Below are 17,735 nucleotides of genomic sequence, written 5' to 3'. Positions count from 1 at the left end.
ACACATTACTGCCATAAGGTCTCCCTAGTGTTAGGCCTACAACCATTCAAACAGACACTTTAAGAGCAAAACCTGTAAATAATATTAATAATAATAATAATATAATAATAATAATATAATAATAATAATATAATAATAATTCAGAAAGTTCTCTTGTTTATTAAAGTTAGTACTTTCTGGGTTTAGAAACATTTCTTTTGAAATTCATTATATACACTTAACTTTAATAGTAAACAATCTATTTGCAATAACTGTTGGAAACACATGTTGAAATACTGGGGTTGTCTTCTACACTGTCATAAAGAAATTCACATGGAAAGCATTGCAGATAAAGAAGACTATTTTTCCTACCTTTCTTCTGATATTCTGTTGTTTTCACCAGAGATGCTGATTTGGTTTATTAAGGTTGGACAGAGATTTTACAAATAACAAATTCAATTGCAGTGGCAGATGATGGTTGACAGACTAGGAACTCTGGAGCCACACTAAGAAAATAGAAGGAAAACTGCACCTGAAGCATGCACTGGAATCCAGGAACTTGAAATGTTGCAATATTCCCATAATTCGAATACAGCCGCTGACACTTGAAGAAAATATTTTCAAATATGTTCAAATGCTTTCCTAAATTAAGGCAAAGAGGTAATGATATTCTAGTCTAAGGAGAACTGAACTGTTGAGACTATTCTCCCAAGCTGTCAAAACCTTGTACTTGGATTCCTACAATTTTATTTTGACAATGCTTCCCTGATTATTCAGTTATTAAATCAGTTATCTCAAACTAATAATTATTTTTATAATTTTAAGACTATTAGAGTCTTTGACTTCTTTTAGATTTGATCCAAAGGATCCAGCTGAAAACAAATATCAACCCTTGAACCTCTATATGGGCTTGCAGGAGTAGTGTTTTTTTCACAGGTCTGTGAAAGCCAAGTAAATGTTTGTGTCCACCTGATGAAGGTACCAGTCTATGGGGCTTGGTATGCAACCTGGAGTCCAGAGGGAACTGGCTGGTGCTTTTCCCAAGGCACTCTCTATCATATTTGAAAATTCAGAGCAGTCAGACAAAGTTCCTGGTGACTTTAAAAGGAAACATCACTCCTATTTTTAAAATGAGAAGAAAGTAGAGTCAGGAAAATACAGACCTTTGAGCCTCACCTCTGAGCATCAGAAAACCATGGAGTAGATGCCCATGTAAGAGATATTAAGGCATATGCAAGAATAGGAGGTGATTCAAGAAGTCAGCAAGGCTTCTCTTAGGGCAAATCATGCCTGACTAATCTAGAAGCCTTCTATAATGGTGTCCTGGTTCTGGCCAGGACAGAGTCAATTTTTACAGTAGCCAGGAGGGCCATGGATAGGGTCTGGAGGTTATTCTACACCACCTCATGTCATTGCTTGGCACACCTAAAGAGACTCTCTCGTGTGGAGAAGGAATTCTTTGCAGTCAGTGCGGCAGAGGAAGCTGTCTGGTACTGTCTGTTGTTGGAGAGGGCACTGATCATTGTATCTCAAAAACTTGTTTAAAAATAGGAAAATGTGGCCCATATGGCATCTTTTAGAGGAGGTATAAACCCAACAGCAGACAAATGTTTAAAACTGCTACAGAAAACAATAATATACCAATAGAAAATCACCAATGCTTGTCCATTCAATTAAGGAGTCCATCACATCTCCGGCTCTTGTTAATGATCTGAATGATGTGATTCTATCCTGACTCAAGAGAGGATAGATGAGTTGTGATGATGAAGATCCCCAACTTGATCCTGCTATCGATAACTTAGACTAGTGTGCTTGCTTTCAAAGCTGCTTTTGCCTCCCCCTCATAGCATTCTGTAGAACTTCTCCTATCAGAATGAACAAAATCAATATCCATTTTGATCAGATCAGAGTGGAAGATTAGTAAACTCAGTTCTCACATCTGTGCTCTTCCAGTGAGCTTACTAGGGGAGAAAATAATAAGGTAAAAAACATTTGAAATCCGAAAGTAGCCAGTCTGAAGACCTTTTTCTAAAGCTAATGAATATTCCTCAGACATTTCCCTGAACATAGCCCTAAAAATTCATATATATAAAAAACCCCCCAATACAGTAAAGACTGAGATTTCTTTTCCTACGCATGAAAAAATAAGGCAAACAACTTGGAAAAATGTCGAAGAAAAATAAATTTATTCAGAGTGTAGAGTACTAAATGTGAATATTTTCTACAAGTGGTTTCCTCTTGAAGATTACTCAGATTCACCACTAACTCATCTGAATAAGCATAATTTTTTTCTTATTGTGTTAACATAACACAACTTGGTTTTTACTGGGGGCAGAGGAAGCCATAGAGGCTGTTTCTGAGAGAGAAGCTCCTTGACCTTCTAATATGTCCTGCAGAGCCAATCCCTAAAGGCGCTGGTGATTGACATCATCAATTAGAGATGGCCCAATTAGAGAAATAAACAATGCCCCTATGATGACATATTTAAGAATAAAAACAGGCATGCAATTCCTCTTTCTCCCTCTCCTTGGAGGGGTGTGGGAGGGCTGCTGGTCCCCTACCTAGAGAGACCCAGCTGGGCCATGCTGCTGGGGGCCATCCTGGCACTGCAGGTGGCCCCGAGGCCAAGGCTGAGAGCAGTTGAGTCAAGGAGTGGTTGTGCCAAGTCAAGGAGCAGCCAAGCTGCCAGGATACATGGTCAGGGTGGTACCATGTGGTCTCTGTCATCTCTGCAGGGTTCGTAATGAACTTCATTTAAAAGCCACTTTTAGCCAGCCATGCTGGGCGCAGGAGGGCAGAAGCCGCAGCAGCAGCTTTTCCTATTTGGCAGCCCACATGAAGAGAGGTGCTGAATGGAGCTGGCACCATGGAGGCTGGCACAGCTCCCGTGGCACAGCAGGGACCACATGACCAGTGGTGAGAAGCATGATGAGCAATTCTCAGATGTGGATACAAGATGGGATCAACCTTTCAGCATTGCAAGACTCTACAAAAACTTCACAGTTGATAGAACTTGAAAATGAATGAACCTGTGGACACCAATTCTTCTTCTGCAAGCTGTGCTGAGGAATAGAATACAACAGTTTCCCTGTAATTCATGAAGTGCATGGGGGGATGGAGAGGTCCATTTGTATCCCATGAGAAAGAGTGCTCATGCTGGAGCGCGTGAATGCTGAAAAGCCGTAACTTAGTGGGAAACTCAAAAAAAGAGAGTGAGAGAGAGAGAGAGAGAGAACTCTTTCTTCCAGAGATAAAGGACCCTTGCTTTTGTACTAGAACAGCTCAGCCTTAAAAGATTACACCCGATGAGCTAATGACCCACACAAACAATTGTGGGAAGACTGCCCATGGGAGAGACTCCCATTACAGCAGTTTGGGTGAGACTGCTACTCGTGAAAATTAGAACCACGTTAGAGAAATTCACAGAGAACTGTCTCTCATGGGAAGGATCCCATGAGACAACAAGAGACTCCTTTCCCTAAGTGAACTGAAGAAAGATTTTCAAAAGTGACAAACTGACTAAAAATCCCATGTTTTGTTTCCCTGTGCTGTCAGTGGGAAAGAAAGAAGGGTTGAGGGGGAGAAGGTGTTCTAAAGGTTTATTTCAGTTCTCAGCCTGTTTTGCCCTTCAAGTGTTTTCTTCACAATCCTTACCTCAACTCACGAACCCCCTATTTAGAAAATGGTTCTTTTCCCCTCCTTTGCTCAACTCTAGCAGAGGAGAATGAGTGAATGATTTTATCGGGTGCACTGGCATTTAGCCAATGTCAAACCAATTACACCTATATCAATGTTTACACACCCGAGTTTACATTCATCAACTGGCATAAATCTAAATTTTTAAATTTAATGAAAGATTAAATTTAATAATTTAAAGAGGAGGTAGAATACCCTCCTCTTTCTCTAAACTATTTCATTCTTTTGAAACTAGTTAAATAATTTTCAAATCTACCATATCAATAACATTCTTCCACCCATTTCCCAGGGGGATGACTCTACAAAATCCATAACACAGAGCAGTCAACTGTCATCAAGCATTAACTAAGACAGAAAACAAATCCGGCTGGCACTTTTTTCTTCAGGAGTGCTTTAACTGAGCAATCCCAAATCCTTGAACAACCTCAGGAGCTACTACTTTATTTCCTTCAATACTAATATAACTGTTTATGTGTTTAACTGGTAGACACAGCACTAAGCTTTGTTACTTTTCAAATCATTCTGGTTTAGACTGTATTCAAATTTAATTATTTTGTTTGTTTAAATTGTATTCAAATTACAATATTTTCCTCCATGTCACTTAGCAAACATTTCTCCATCTCTTTGACACAATTTGCTTTGTTTCCAAAACAAGCTAAAAATTTCCCACTGTTTACTGAAATTGTTGTCAAATACCACTGATGGTATAATTGACATAAACAACACAGGTTAAAAGTGGTTAAGTGTGACTCTTGCAACAGGCTTTGTGAACTGTTTCACTTAATGGTAATGGATTAAAATAAAGATACATAGAACCTGACTGGGATTATTTTTCCTGAGATGCTATGAGTTTGAAGATGGTGCAAATGTTAGCTCAAAAGTAGTACTTGTAACAATTATTTTATCTGAATGCATTTCTCATCTTTTAAAGTCACTCATTTCTGTATCATATGACACCAAAACCCTCTAGGAAGACATATTTCAATCACTCAACAGCAGTCTGCCAGAAAGACTGTGTAAAAATCCATTTCATTGTGCCACTGCAGCTTTCCGTATTAGAAAGTTTTACCAAATTCCAGTATGTCCATGCAGTCAGGCAAAATGGAATGGCAAAAGGCAGAGGCAAGCAGAAGCTTGGCTTTGGCCCCACAGTGTGCCTGGTGAAATAGATCCTTTCTGTATTGTTCCATCCCTGCTGCAGAGGGGTCATGGCACAGTATTTTAATCATTCTTCTGACAGACTGAAAGCTCATAATCTAGCCCTGAGGTTACAAAGATCAAAGAGAAGCAGATATTGAAAAGACTGACTAGAGAGAACTCAGATTCTTTAACTGAACTAAACTTGGCTTTCCTATGTACCTACATATAATTTTTACTCTAAATCATGCTGTATTTGTTAATAATTTTATACATAATATGGTTCATTTTCTGTCATACTCTGCATTTCTTAAATATCTAAGAATAGTTCAGACCTTACTGTTGGTCTATCTAAACACATTTTGCACAGAGAAAGCCACTGTATTGACTTTTATCCTAGAAATGTAATGATTTCTGAAAAATAACTTAAGGTCTCCAAAACTTGAAACACCTCTATTCTCTTATATTTGAGAAATTGAAATTAATTTTATAGCAAACTGATTTCATAACACATTCATTTCAATTTAAAGCACAATTAACCGTAACTTTTCATATCATAGACAAAACACACTACCTACATCAGATTTTAATTAGTCAGACTTATAGTGCCTTTCTAGTCCCTAGATTTAAAATATGAAAAAGTAAGAAAAATCCAGGCCTGATTATTTGGCTTTTGCACAGAAATTGTCCTCATGGTTACTCCAGCTGAACTGCAGGATTAGGTTTTAAATTTTCCCTTTGAATTAGAACCTGAGTTAAATTTACTACCTTACGTCATTGCTACTAGGGTATACATATAATGAGAAAGAGCTCCCTGTACCAACAGAAACCAGACGAAGATGGTTTGACAAGAAAGAGTGAAGAAGCAAGCATGGGGTGGCCATACTACCAGGAAGTAGCCTTTCCAAGTCCACCCTGCAAAAGAACTTGATACAAATTTTCTTCTCTGCCTTCATTCCTCCAGCTAACACAAACTTCCAACATGAATGCTAGTGATTAAGCTTCCACAGTCCTGCTCACTGGTGATTGTTTCATAAAAGCAGCATGACTAATGTGATTGCAACCAACCCCTCGAATCTGCAAAGCTGGGCATACACACAAATAGCACACTGAAACCGCAAAAACTGAATTCAGTGTCATATCTACCAACACCATTAATGCAAGTAGAGAAACAAATTGTGGAAAGTCTCTGAAACAACCACTGATCTCAACATATTGTCAAACTGTTTTTCTTTCCAAAGCTGATAGTATATACTAGTTCATGCAAACTTTTAGAAACACAAAATTAGGTTTCATATGTTCCAAGACAATTTCAATGAAAAGGAGAGTGGTAGCTAATTTGTCACAGTCAGATTTTTATCTAAACAGGAACAGCAATTTACACAGTGCATTAGCATTTGAAAGAGAAGGCCTGATTCCCAGGAGCACAGTTCTGGTTTTGAATTGGTATAAATTCAGTGAAATCACCAGATTAACAGAATAGTTACTGTAACTCAACAAATTTAACTTTGAATTACAGAATGGGAGCATAAAAATACTTCAAATTGATGTATAATATTTGTCCTTAAAATATTACTGAATGTTCTTCTACAAAATGAATATATGCTTTTACAAAAGAAAACTGGAATATAAATAGGACCATGCATTCTCACATAAATATAACAATTTGTTATTTTCTATACAGCTTAGAAAGTTACTATTTTAACCATTGCATTGCCTTTCAGCAAAGTATTAATAACACAAATCCAAGCATAATACTAGTTGATAGAACCACAATTGACCAGAAGACAAGTCAAACCAACATTGTAAAATGTGATTTAGGATGTCCAGGGTGGTACTAGGCAGCACAACAAGGTACAGTAAAGAGGACACTAAAAGGTACAATATACTCTTATGGGGCAAAACTGAGTGTCAGCAGGAAGCTGAAGTTGCCAAGGACACTCAGAAGTCTAATATGCTATGAGGAAAAAGGCTTCTGTAATGCAGCAGAAAATCCTATCTTATGCTTACATGAAAGTCAAATGAGACTGAATGCTACACTAGGGCCTCACATCCTGCCCATCTGTATATTGGCTCCCTGTAAATCAGTTATAGACAGGTAAGAACAAAAACAAACTCATGGGCTGCTCCCGCCCCTTCCTCAGGATGAAAAACATACATGAAGGAAAATGTAAGTCTTCCAACACTTCTTCCACTGATCCCCAGTAAGTCTGGAAACAATCTTTATTTGCACAACAGTATTGTAAACTAAGAGATGAAAAAATGCTACAATTCCTGAATTACCTCAGAAAAGATGTGGGAAGTAAAATAATGTTCCTATCCCAATCCCAGCCATCCCAACTCATCTCACAGATTCAAAGAGGTATTTCACCATGCTGCATAGACTCATCACAGCTGTACTCACTGTGGTCCTGGACAAGGACACACTGCCTTCACAAACACAGGAAACATTGTAATATATTTCTTTCTCTCACCTACCTCATTGCAAAGTCAGCCATCTTATAATGAACTGCAAATTAATGTTTTACCTTCCATTTTGTTTCTCCTGTTGAGCTGCCAGGCATTACCTTCAACTCATCTAACATCATTATTCTTAAGGATCCATAAAACATTTCATCATAAAGTGGAAAGCCTGTTCTACAAGGAAATGATATAAAGACAATATTTATATCTGAGGCTTTAATTTGCTTATAATCTGTTCCATATTAATTTTTTATTATTATCTACTAAGTTCCCTGTCTTTCTTCTGTAACAGGAAACAAAAGAGGAAGAGCAACGGAAAAATTATTTGTGCTCTCCACAAGGGAGTAAAGTGAAACTAAAATCTCACTTAAATCAAGAGTTATAGAACTGTACAATGTTTTAGATTAAAATAAGACTATTACATCAGTTGATGCTTTGTAGCTTCAAGAGTTAAACAACGGAATAAAACCCTTCAATCTGCAGCCTTAGAACTTAGTCTTTGGTTTTGAAACAGTTTGATGTTAACATATTAAAAGCAAGGATTTTAAAAAAGGAATTACAGTAATTTCACGACTATAAGGCGCACCCTTTTGACTAAAATTTTCCCTCGAACCCAGAAGTGCGCCTTATAGTCCGGTGCGCCTTATCTGATGTACAAAGTTGCGAAATTTGCCAAACTGGAAGTGTGAGCTGTGAGCTGTGGGGGGAGCCGGAAGTGCCACGGCAGCCGGCTGGGGGCGGGCCCGGAGGTCCGCAGCACCGTCCTTCCCAGGTCCAGGCAGTCCCGGGAGCCCATGGCTGCCGGATGAAGGTGGGCCAGGGGGCCCACGGCACCTCCCTTCCCGGGTCCAGGCAGTCCCGGGGGCCAATGGCTGCCGGGTGAATGCCACCCAGGGGGCCCGCGGCACCCCCCTTTCCCGGTCCAGGCAGTCCCGGGAGCCCATGGCTGCCGGGTGAGTGTGGGCTAGGGGGCCTGCGGTAGCCCCCTTCCCAGGTCCAGGCAGCCCCGGGAGCCCATGGCTGCCGGGTGAGTGCGGGCTAGGGGGCCCACGGCACCCCCCTTCCCAGGTCCAGGCAGTCCCGGGAGCCCATGGCTGCCAGGTCCAGGCAGGTCTGGGAGCCCGCGGCACCACCCCTGCCGGGTGGAGGCGGGCCCGGGGGCCAATGGCTGCCAGGTTGAGGCGGGGCCTCAGCCAGCAACCGCGCGGGGGGAGCTGGGGGCGGAGCCTCGCTGCAAAAAAAAGTGTGCCTTATAGTCCGGTGCGCCTTATCTGATCTACAAAGTTGCGAATTTTGCCGACTCTGGGGGGTGCGCCTTATAGTCCGGTGCACCCTGTGGTCGTGAAATTACTGTAATTTGTATTAGTATTCAGAAGACACAAACAATTACAGTAATTTTATGATTATAAGCCACACCTGATTGTAAGCCGCATGTCCAGGTGTCGGCAACTTTTCGTGCTTTGTCCATACATAAGCTGCACCAGATTGTAAGCCGCACTTTCGTTCGCAGAGAGGATGCTTGTGCAACTTTCACAAAGTTGCCAATTAGTAACAGAATCGTGCGGTTGTGGGGTTTACTGGCTCAGCTTGGGGCCGTGCGGGCTCGGCTCAGCCCCGCTGCCCCGCTGCCGGGGCTGTGTGGGCTCGGATCGGCCATGCTACCGGGGCCGGGCAGGCTCCAGCTCGGCTTGGCTCGAGGCTGCTGCGGGCTCGCACTTCTGGGTTGGCAAATTTCTGAACCTCATCCATATATTGGCTGCTCCTGAGTGTAAGCCACACTTTTGGGTTGGGACCAAAACTTTAGTCAAAATGGTGTGGCTTATAATTGTGAAATTACTGTATTCACATGCAAAAACCCTAGCATTCTGTGTATATGCACATGTAAATCTAATGAAAAAGTTCAGAACTACAAAAATGTGTTAAAATAAATTTTCCCAGTTCACAAACTCAAAGTAAATTCTTCATAACATATATAAATATTTAAATTATTGGAGTACAAGAATGTAAAATCCTACACAATCTCTATAAATCCATCAAATCAGAAAAAGAAACCTAAGTTTTTTCTGAGATGCCATGCAGCTCTCAAATTTGCTTTCCAATGTTTTTCAGAGTTACTTATCAATAATCATATCACACAACTTGTGGAGTAGTAAGTTCAATTACACACCAGTTTTGTAATGCTGCAGAAAACAACTGTAGCAGCCCAACATGAATCACACATTATTCAGTTCAGAGTCAATGTCACAGTCAAGAACCATTTTAGAAAGTTGCTAAACCAATTACAATTCATTATGTCTCTTTTCCCACATCACAAAAAAATTCTCACAAATTTTGACTATGTTTTTACCAAATACAATCTAGCCCCTTTCTACCATCAGAAATCCATTGCATTCCTTTTTCACATTCTCAGAAACTGCTGGTGATGGTGGTATTAGAGTGCACCTAAAATCTACAGATTGCCCAGAAAATACGCTAATTTCTAATTTTCTTAGCTATTTTTACAGATTTACATGCCTTATAATAAAACTTGAACAACAAGTAATTATTGTATGCTAGCAGTCAAACAGCTCTTTCACAAAGAGTCAGCAAACACTACTAATTTAAAATTTTGATTTGAACATGCAGAAAAGCAGAAAAGTGTTGTCAGCAGACATAAAGAGAGAAAGGTATACAGAAGAAAAAAATGCTGGAAACTAGTCAGGAGTTCAGTCATTGATAATGTCAGACAAGGTTGATAGAAGAAAAGTAACATATATCTTCTTTGCACGACAGACTGTCAAAAGAACACAGCCCTTAACTCCCTTCAGAATTACTAGGGCTAGAATCAAAACTTCTGGCTTTTTTATACAGATGGACGTTAAATGGGCTCTCAAGATTTAGTTCAGTATCCCCAAATATCTTATTGTTCAAGTAGTAGAAATATGTTTTTTCAAAAGCAGAGGCAAATGTATTAACATAACAGGTACTGAGAGGCTGACTATCACATCTGCATACCCACACATCCTGCACCAGTGGAAGTCAATGGTCATGGACTAAGTCATTAGAGAGAAGCTCCTGAAAACAAGTAAGATTTTGTTCTTGAAACTACATCCTGAGCACTGACACTGACAGCTCTCAAAAGAAAAGCTACCTTTTCCAATCTGTACATGCCAAAAGTTCCACCAAAATAATGGCACATTATGGTTTTCTATTAATATTATCTTTAGCTGGGCTGGAGGAAATAATTTTTGAAAAACTGCCCAGCTAAATCTCATTTGTTCTGCATCTCAAAGGAGGATGAAGTAAATCTGTTCTGTCTCTAATTTGTCTAATAATATCCGATTGTCTTGGGACAATCTCTATTCACCCTGACTCCTTCACCTGTAAATTACCCCAATTAGTTTCCCTTGTCTCAGGTAATTATTAAGGTCATAAATGCCTTCGCAGTTTCGAATCCTGCCTGATATCTTGGCCAGGAAGATCATGCAAAATCTCAGTAAGTCCATGATAACCAAAGCAGACAGATTTGGCAGCTTTACACACATAGCATACAGAGTGTATGTGTATACAGTAGAATGCATTTACAATAGAGTGTGGATCATGGGATGTCAAAACTTTTATTTCATAATTTTGTAGGATATGAAGTCAGCATTTGTTGTCTGGATAGTAAAGGATTCCAAAAAGTCCCTCACTAAAAAAAAAGTTATGGGTTATTGTTAGGGGTTTATATTATTAACAGATTCTTAAACTACATTACTATCACACTGGTTTTTTCTGTCCCTTTTTCTTTAACAAAAAAAGCAAGGGATGACAATTTTAGATGCTGTGAAATACAGGTGCACACTGTAAGAAACTGTAGCCTTTGTAGCAATTTCAGTAAAGTACTTTGGTTGTCAAAAGTTCTCAACAGCCCTGTTCCTCCCTGTCCTGACAGTGGCAAATTTAAAGTATTGATAGACACGGAAAGACAGAGTTTTAATCTTCTCACACTAAGGGCATTCTTGGGTCCACTGCTGGAAGAAGGTACTTGCAGTAAGTATCAACAAAATTCTGTTAAGGATTCAGGTATCACTGTTGGTATGTTAAAAATTCACTGCTTGGTGGTGCTTTTTTAATGCTAGAATTTTTCATTCACTTAAAAAAAAAATGGTAGACAAAAAAAAATCAAGCATGTTGGATGGAGCAACATGACACATACAAAAATGAATTGAAATTATCACTGAACAGAAAGATCTAGCTGGAACTCAGGAAAGAAAGGAGAGTTTATCACCTTAACAAGAAGAGGCAGCCAGCTCAGGAGAACTACAAGGATGTTGTGGGGTTATGCAGGGAGAAAATTAGAAGGGCCAAAGCCCAGTTAGAATGTAATTTGTCTACTGACATAAAAGACAATGAAAAATGTTTCTGTAAACATTCACACCAAAAGGAAAGCTAAAAAGAATCTCCATCTTTAGCTGGATGCTGTGAGAAATGTAGTGACAAAGAAGGTGGAAAAGGTTGAGGTACTTAACCACTTTCCATTCCTCAGTCTTTAATACCAGTTGTACTGTGAGAACCAGACTCTTCAGCTGGAAGACAGGGGCAGGGAGCAGAATGAAGCCCAAATAATCCAAGAGGAAACGGTAATCAATCTGCTAAACCATTTAGACACACACACGTCTATGGGACCGTACTGAGGGAGCTGGTAGAAGAGCTTGCTGAGCCATGTTGCATCATTTACCGGCGGTTCAGGCTAACTTGGGAGGTCTCAGTTGACAAATGTCATACCCATCTTCAAGGTGGGTCAAAATGTGAACTCAGGGAACTACAGGCCTGTCAGACTGAGTGCCAGGGAAAGTGGCACTTTCCCTTAGTTCCAAGGAAAGTCATGGAGCAGATCATCCCAAGTGTCATCAAACAGCAAGCAATGACATAACAAGGCCCAGCTAGCAGGTGTCAGTGAAAGGCAGGTGCTGCTTAACCAACAGGATCTCCTTCTGTAACAAGGTGACAAGTTTATTGGATAAAGAAAGGTTGTATACGTTGTCTCCCTGGACTTCTGTAAAGCCTTCGATGTCATTTTACACATCATTCCCCTGGAGAAACTGGGTTTCCATGGTTAGGGCAGACACTCACAGAAAGAGGGAGCTGGGTTGTTTAGGCTGGAGTAAAGGATGCTCAGAGGTGACCTTATTACTTTCTACAACTTCCTGGATGGTGGATGTAGGCCAGGTGCAAGTTGGCCCCTTGCCTTGTGAGATGTGATCTGAGATGTGAGAAAATGGCCTCAGGTTCCCTAGTGAAGGCTCAGATTGGAAATGAGGAAAAATTTCATCGAAAGGGTTATCAAGCACTGCAATAGACTGCCTCAGGAAGAGGTTGAGTCAATAGCCCTGGTTGCAGTCAAAAACATGCAGAGGTGGCACTCATGGACATGGTTTAGTGGTGGCCTCAGCAGTATTAGGTTAATGGTTGAACTCAATGATTTTAAAGGTCTTTTCTTACCTATATAATTCTGTGAAAATTAATTTCCCATTCTTGCTTTTGACAGCTATAATCTGAATGTCTTAATCAGAACTAATATATACTTTTAAAAGTGGATGCTTTTTGGATTTTATCAGAACCTCAGAAAACTACCAAGTTCTGATTATGCAAAAAACCCTAATAAACTCCTGAATCAATTGTTCTTCCAAACACATTTCTTTCATCAACACTTAAGATCCTCTTGCTTTTAAGGAACAATTATAGCAGCATTCCATAAGCTACCATGCAAAAACAATGTTATTTTATTTATAGATTTTAATCAGTAAAGTTTTTGGATTGTGGACATGACTACACACAGACCAATTTTACCTACTCAATGGATAACATCAACATTTATACACTTATAAGTAAACTAAAGCACAGTGTGGTTATGTCACGGCAGCAATTACACTCATATTTGTTCACCTAGTTTTCTTGATAAGCACAAGCTGAATCCATGACATCACAGAATTCTCTGTAAACTTATCATAAAGAACCAGAACACTTAATGGGCAAGTGCCTGGAAGGATATTTACTATTTCAGGAGGTGTTTGCTCAGTTCTCTTGTAATCAGACCTCTCAACAGACTCAAAGCATGCTTCACTCTACAATTATGTTTTCTTCCCTGCAATCAATATAATATGGTGGTATCTATCTCCCCCCAAACATGTATACTGCAAAGCCTCCCTGTTCTGCAATTTTAATAAGGTAACATGGGAACAACTTCATCCAAAACTTACACATATATGTATATAAGGCATATTGGCAGCCACAGTATACAGAAACAAGTAAATCTTCTAGCTATATACCAAAAGTAGTAATTTCTAGCAAAATGCTAAGATATGCCAGTGCCATAGCCACTAGGTATAAAAACAAAAACAAATAAAAAAGGAATTGTGGGATACTCTCCCTAAATGATCAGACCAAAGAACTGAAAAAATTCCTGATGCATAATCTGCAAACTGACATCTGGCCTACTGGTCAGAACAGTACTGTTCTGCTAGGGACTGTTCGACAAGTTACGGAGCATTAAGACTTTGAGAACTGGCAAGAGACACACGTACATGCTGTCTGCTGTATGGGCTACAGGACTACAGTATATGCACTCCCTAGTTGTGTGCATGCATCATTAAACTAACTGTGAAAGCTGTAATCTCATGTCCTTTAAGGTATCATGTACTGTCCCCCTCACTGTAGTCCTCCCATGAATTACAAGAGGAATTTGCACTGCTTCCAGGGAGAGATTATATCCTTACACCTCTTACACCTTCTGGGTAGAATGAAAATGGATTGGTTAGCATATCGGACAGCTAACTCTTAGGTTTAAACCCTGTAATTGAGGAGTGATTAGTCTAAGAAGTCAGGTATAACACCTATGCAATAAATAATGTTGAAATTTTAAAATCTAAATATGTGTTGATAGTTAACACACTTAATAACTCCCCACCTCATATATTTAGTAAATGTTAACACAAATCAATAGAAATACATATGAGAAGAGAACAATGTATACCCTGATTTGGTTGTTATTGAATGAAAACACAGTTTCATAAAGCTTCAAGATTAAATTTTCCCTGCTCCTTCTTTTCCTCCTTAAAAATAAATCACTGTGCCTGAACATTGGAATTCTGGTCTATTGTGAGCTGAGCTGAAATTATGTAGTGGATTCCGCACATACTGGAAGAGTGAAAAGCTTCTGCTATCTTTGTGAGCTGGTTGAAAAGTGAAAACAGATTAGAAAAATATGTTCTTCAACAGGCAGCAACACTGCTTTCACACCAGATTTGATGAACAAGTCCTCCCAGCGGCACTAACACCTGATACGCACATTGCATGGATTAGTAAGTTTTAGCCTGAGAAGAAGAAAAAACACTTTTTTTTCAGTTCCAGTAACTGCTGCAGGTATACTATCTAATGAAAACACAAGATTTCTCTAAGGAATGTGAAATTCATTTGGTGTTTCCATTATATGTTGCTTATCCACTATCTGAGAAGCACTGTGGCATATCCAGACCTGATTACATTTATTCTTAGCTCCAGATCAGACCCCCCCACTAGGACAACAAGCAGTTCCCCACCTTTGCCTTACAGATCCTTGATGCAGGCATCTACAAAAGGGATTTCTCATAACAATACAGCCACATTTACTTAGTATCTTGATCATCCTAAATCAGAATGTCTTCGATCATGGAGACTTTGAAATGGAGACTTTTGCAGTGTTTCGCATTTAAAGGATAAATGTTAAAAGACATGTACGAGAGGTTTGGTGACTGACTTCTATTCAGACCACTGAGGATAAACAACTCAATCCCCAAATACTGACCAGAAATGCATCCTTTCAAATACTGTATTGTAATGGACGAGGCCAGAGTCTTTATCCGAGAGCCACTCAGTTGTTAAAAACGGAGCACGGACTCTCTCGCAAAAACCAGCACTCGCTTATTGAAAGTAGCAGTACAGGACGGAGGACCCGGAAGATCCTGGATAAGCCCGAGTCCCCTCACAGCAAGTGGGGAAAAAAAATTTACAATGTGTCAAACCCATGACACACTGGGTGCTCCCTGGAAACAAGTTCTGAAGAAGGACCCTGGCAACCGCCCCACGCTCCCTTTTATAACCTGGCCCTGGTCCAGCATTGGCGGGATTTGGATCCTCGTGGGGACTGGTCCATCCTCAGGGCTCTCATTGGCTCTCAGTGGGATCCACTCCTGACCGATCATTCTCTCAGGGCATCGAATGATTGGAATACTCCCCCCACCAATCACAGCTCATCGCGCTGATGTCACTGCGCTGACTTCACCCCCAAGGTGTCACCACTCCCCTCTGAAATCCACACCACATCCTGGGCCCCTTTAAACTTCGAACAAACATTAATAAATTCATTATAATTCAATCAGCTCCCCTCAAAAAGAACAAACTATCTCCCCAGAACTACAACATAGTAACAGTCAACTTTGAAAATTGACAAACTTTAACCCACAACATACAGTAACTAAATGTTACTTATAACAGTATTTTCAAAAGATGCCAGACTTTTTAATAACTAAGAAGCTTCTACAAACTAAAGTATCATTTCCACTGATGCATCTTTTAGGAAAATATTAAGTCTGCAGAAAGCAGAAGAGTTCGAAGACTTTCACAGGAGAAAAATGTGAAGAGCTTGTAGGAGTTGTATCCCCTGAGCTGCAAAGCCAGTATTCTCTGTCACTGTGTAAGCCAGGCTCCTCCCCTCCACATACCGAACAGGACTAAATGAAAAGTGATCCTGCAACAAACAGCACTTTTGTGTATCAGTGGTCCCTGGAGGCTTTAACTTCTAGAAGGCAGTAGGAGGTACACCAAAAGTCCTAGCTTAGTGCATAAAGACTCCAAGGACCATGAAGATAAATGAGGATTAGAGTCACAGCACAAGAAAGATGTTGAAGGGCACTCGATGAACACCACGAAGTATAACATCCAATGTATTCATTGCAAACATAGATGGAAACAGAATCTTTCTCCAACTGCAAATTTTGCTCACATGTGCCAAGTACACAATGTGGTCTTTATAAGTTAAGAGAGCCATGGTAGTTTATGTAAGTGCATAAGGGAAATCTAAATCTCAGTGGCTTTTTGAAAATGTAATAAACTACACTACATATAGATAAACTACTATCTCCTCCCTGATGATTTTTATCATTAATAATGTAATCTCACAAACTAAATATCAGGAAGAGTAAAGAAGTTGTTGAACAGATTATTGAGAGCTATTCTTCACATTAAAGCATAAGCTTTTTATTCTGCAAGGAATTTTTACAAGTTATCGCTAAGTGACAGAGAAGGATATATGCTATTCCCTCTTTCATATCCTTTATTAAATATGTATTTTTTATTTAATTAAAAGATTTCCTAAGATTACTCTTGATTCATTTGGTCAAATGGCAAAGACTAATTAGAACAACCAAGGTTTGGAAGCCCATTAAAAAATAATCATTCTCAGCAGTTAAAGTAAAAATCATGAAGTGAATATTAAGAAGTTATTTCCTCAAGGTTGTAAGAAATAGTTCAAGAAGTTCCAGTTCTCTTATTTAAAGAAGAAAACCAACGAAATTCCTCAAACCCCCCCCCCAAAATAAAAAAAAAATTTAAAAAACCAAATCAGAATGAATAGGAATCTGAGAAAGTACTTACTACAATGTCTTCAGGAAAAGTATCAAGACTGAAGGAACCATCATCAAACATGACTTCATAGAAAAGCTGAGATGTCACTCCTATGACTCTGCAACTATAGTATCGCGTATTTCTATGTTTCGTGATGACTGTCTGCCCAACTGTAATGGCTTTCCCACATACTTTAGCTCTCTTGAAAAAAAAGAATTTAAAAGAAAAAATTAATTAAAAATACCAGCTTACACATGACAAAACGTATCGGTGTAAAAACAGGGTTGATAACAGCTCACCACCCAAGATAAAAACTTCAAATTAAATTAATTTAATTCAATCAAGTTAACATAACTCCTTTTACATACAAAATTTCTCTGCTTTGTGGGAAAACAAATGACATCTCAATAATACCACATCAAAGCATATTTCTGCAACTAATGCCTTAAAACTATTCTGTATTACATCAATAACATATAATTAGAAAAAAATGTAATTTTTATTTGTAGGATAATTTGTAGAATTTTCCTGAAGATGTGATGAACCAAGAATATGGTTGTGACTTTTTTTTAGATTATGAGATTTTGTAGTACTGGATTTTTGTCTACATAATAGAATGAAATTTTGCCCAGAGATAATCAAATGCATATCCAGCTCTTGACAAAGCTGCCTACAGCAATGTACCTGAGGAACTTCTTAACCCACATTGTGCAGAGCTTTTGTCTAAAGCTCCAAACAGCACTGATCAGTCTTTATCTGTTATTTGCATAGTAAATCAGTAACAACATTTTTTAAACTTTTCACTTACAATTCTCCAGTGTTAATTATATCAATGAGAA

The 17,735-nt window shown here is 39.2% G+C and overlaps 1 protein-coding gene across 3 annotated transcripts in view; it reads right to left on the bottom strand.

Annotated features, from left to right (window-relative positions):
• KDM4C (lysine demethylase 4C) overlaps positions 1-17,735 on the bottom strand; it is a 256,853-nt gene that overhangs the window by 10,698 nt on the left and 228,420 nt on the right. For 2 of the 3 annotated variants that reach the window (XM_033085582.1, XM_033085583.1), the window contains exon 19: positions 16,927-17,097. In XM_033085582.1, coding sequence (XP_032941473.1) covers positions 16,927-17,097 — 171 coding nt within the window. Of the gene's footprint in view, positions 1-351; positions 486-16,926; positions 17,098-17,735 lie in introns of all 3 variants that reach the window. The other variant, XR_004420744.2, reaches the window with a different exon arrangement.

Source organism: Catharus ustulatus, chromosome Z (genome assembly GCF_009819885.2).
Source record: "Catharus ustulatus isolate bCatUst1 chromosome Z, bCatUst1.pri.v2, whole genome shotgun sequence".
Taxonomy (NCBI): Eukaryota; Metazoa; Chordata; class Aves; order Passeriformes; family Turdidae; genus Catharus; species Catharus ustulatus.
Note: the sequence above shows the minus strand (reverse complement) of the source record. Positions and strands in the feature narration are given on the sequence as shown.